The sequence below is a fragment of the Morone saxatilis genome, unplaced genomic scaffold, assembly GCF_004916995.1.
Source record: "Morone saxatilis isolate NCDOM2014 unplaced genomic scaffold, NCSU_SB_2.0 Contig8, whole genome shotgun sequence".
In the NCBI taxonomy this organism is placed as follows: Eukaryota; Metazoa; Chordata; class Actinopteri; family Moronidae; genus Morone; species Morone saxatilis.
The window spans coordinates 16,494,737-16,497,784 of record NW_023340257.1 but is presented as its reverse complement, the minus strand read 5'-3'; the positions used below and the strand labels follow the sequence as shown (position 1 = coordinate 16,497,784).

The following is a 3,048-nucleotide window of genomic DNA, read 5'->3' as shown; positions in this document are numbered from 1 at the left end:
GGAGTCGACGGCGGCGGGTACCGAGCCGGCTCCGCTGAAATGGAGATGGAGTCGAAGATCCAGAAAGCCATCGACTTCAAGGTGGAGGGTCACCGCTGCTACAAGGAGAAGAAATTTCGGGAAGCGATTGGCAAGTACCACCGGGCGCTGCTGCAACTCAAAGGGGTGCATGTGGTGGACGGGACGACGGGCTCCGAGGTCAACCTGCTCAACCAAGCCGCGGCCAAGCTCACCGAGGAGCAGCGGAGAGCCGTGGAGATCACCGAGATCGAGTGCTACGACAGCCTGACAGGTGAGACGGTACTCCCCCCCTACACACACACACACACACACACACACACACACAACCCCGCAACCCCCCGTCTGAAGTAAGCACTGCTGACACCGTTGTTCGTCCCGGTTCACCGGGTTTACACAAGGTGGTAGTCGGTGGTTATTTCTGCAAGGTGCTGGCTTTCTCTGGCGCAGAGGCAGGTGAAACAGCAAATGCAGACTGATTTGACCAATAGTAGCCCACATGGTGCCGATTTAATGGATTAATAACACTGTCCGACCAAATTAGCGCTTTAGTGTCACAATTAAATGGACACACACTGTCATTGCTAATTTTCTCTTTGGTTTGTGAGCCATTTTCTTTCTGCACAGTATTCCTGTAGCAAAAACAAGTACATAAACAAAGGACTCATGTTAGAGGAAATGTTTTCTTTATGTATGTATGAGACAAGTTCCCCACACTGTTTGTGTTGTAACATTTCACAAGAGGGGGGAGGGGGTCTGAGGTGAGAAGACCTCCCCTGAACCGTCTAATGGGTGATGTAAGGCTGTGTGTAATGCAGTGACTGTGCAGGGTTAAATGAGCACAGACAAGATTAACTCATTGCTGTAGTAACTGCACCAAACTTTGAATAAAGTTACACGAGTGTGCTACAGTAAACTCATTAAACTAGAGTTGCAATCAGTGATTATTCTCTCAATGAATCATTTGGGCTATAAATTGTAGTTTATGCAGTGACATCTTATAATTTCTTGATTTGTCCAACCAACAGTCACTTTAAAATGATATAAAGCAGAGAAAATCTGCAAATACTTACATTTCATAAACTTTATCTATGAAATGTTTGCGGCTTTTGTGGCTATCGATGATCAAAATAGACTGATTTTCTGCTGATCCACTAATAAATGAATCAACTACACCTTTCGTCTCTCTTTTTAAACTTGACATGATTTTTTTGTGAAATACACTGAACATTGTTGTCAGAATTAAACATTTAATACAGTCTTATACGGCACTAAAACTAGATTTTCAGAGTGTTTAGTGTTCATTTAAAAACAAACAAGTGTATCGCAATTTACTGCATCAATGAATACCCACAATATGGTTACAGCAATATAAGAACAGCTATAATCATGAATATATTGCCGCCTTTGTTGAAAATAATGTAATTATGACTACAGTATGTGCTCAGTAGATCATGACGAATGTTGACACCCAGGAGCAGATGATGAATGGCGCTCACTACAGCAGTAATATCACATCACTACATATGTATGTCGATGTTGTGATGTTGGGTCACGAGTGTGGCATGATGTTGTGTCTCGTTTGCCGTCACAGGCGCTGCCCAGTCAGCCTGCCATGATGCACTGAAGGTCGCCTTGCTCTGCGCAGCGTTCAGGGCCTGTCTGGAGCCTGTAGGGAGACCAGTGTGGCGTGAAGGAAAGATGGGGGAGGGAAGGAAGCGAGAAAGAGAGAAAGAGAGTGTAATAAGGAAGTTAAAAAAAAAAGGTAGAATTGTGGAAGGATGGAGCAGAAGATATGGTGGAAGAGAAAGAAGGAGATTAAAGGGGATGTCAGTAAGAGGAAGAACAGGCGTGGAGAGGAATAGTAGAGAGCAGTGGTACAGAAAGGGGAGAAGAGGGGGAGGAAGGGACTGCTAGCACGCGGCAGGGGGCCATATTTACCATGGCAACCATCGCTGGGCCTTTTCCCTGTTGTTGTATTAATACGGCTCATGCCCTCCCCTCACTGCTGCCTCAAACAGTGCACATGCGCACTCTCGCACAAAGAAACCTCGCTCCACTTGCTTTGCCATCAATGATTGTGTTAACATGGATTAAGATGTTTATATATTGGATCTTTACATTCATATTCCTGCATGGAAAGAAATGGAATATAATATGCATAATTATGTTTTTATTAGTGTATAATCACCTGAAAATAAGAAATATTACCTTTTTGTTACCTTAGAAGGAGACGTTTTTAATGTACAGACCACCATGTTTCTACAGTAGCCCAGAATGGACAAACCAAACACTGGGTCTTTTTTTTTTTGCGGGCGCGTTTCATGGCCACCGTAGTTTCTCCTTCACAGTTGGAAGGGGAGGGTGAAGCAAGCAGTTGCAATCTGTAAATACATCTAAACTAAATCTAAATCCGACACACTGGTCCTTTGAACCCCACTATCTCTCTGTCATGTTGTGGCTTATGTTTGTAGCTATCTTAAATACTACAAGAGCTATTGTCAACAAATCCCTCGTAAGACTAAAAACAACAATGTGTTAGTCTGTCTCTCAGTACTTTCCAACTTATCTCCCCTATCTGTCTCACAACCCAGCCCAGTTGTTTCTACTGCAGATTTAAATCTTTTAAAACTGCTCACAAGCATATAGTTAATATGCCCAACAGATGGGCACTGGGATTTTAGCAAACATTACATTACATTACAAGTAGTGCATTTATTCCAGACTATTTTAAGCCGTGGATTAATGCACATTTGGTGCTCTAGTGGGTATTTCCTTTGCAGGACTTTGTATTTAACAGTTTCTGTACAGCACGAAGCTTTAAGGCAGAGGAATCAGATAAATTAGTCTATGCAGAGGAAATACTTGTTCGTAGGATCAATTAAGCGTTTGGTTGGTTGACTATGAGAGAAATAAAGAACATTCCATCCTCACCTTTTAATAAGGCACCTTAACTTTGAACACTTCACACTGTGCAGCTCCATACTAACAAACGGTGTGTGTTCTGACACCTTTCTATCAGAACCAGCA

The 3,048-nt window shown here is 43.0% G+C and overlaps 1 protein-coding gene across 1 annotated transcript in view; it reads left to right on the top strand.

Moving 5' to 3' along the window:
- Positions 1-3,048, top strand: part of ttc9b (tetratricopeptide repeat domain 9B) — a 23,926-nt gene that overhangs the window by 472 nt on the left and 20,406 nt on the right. The window contains 1 exon segment of the mRNA XM_035679420.1: positions 1-292. This exon segment is cut by the window's left edge and continues 9 nt beyond it. Coding sequence (XP_035535313.1) covers positions 1-292 — 292 coding nt within the window.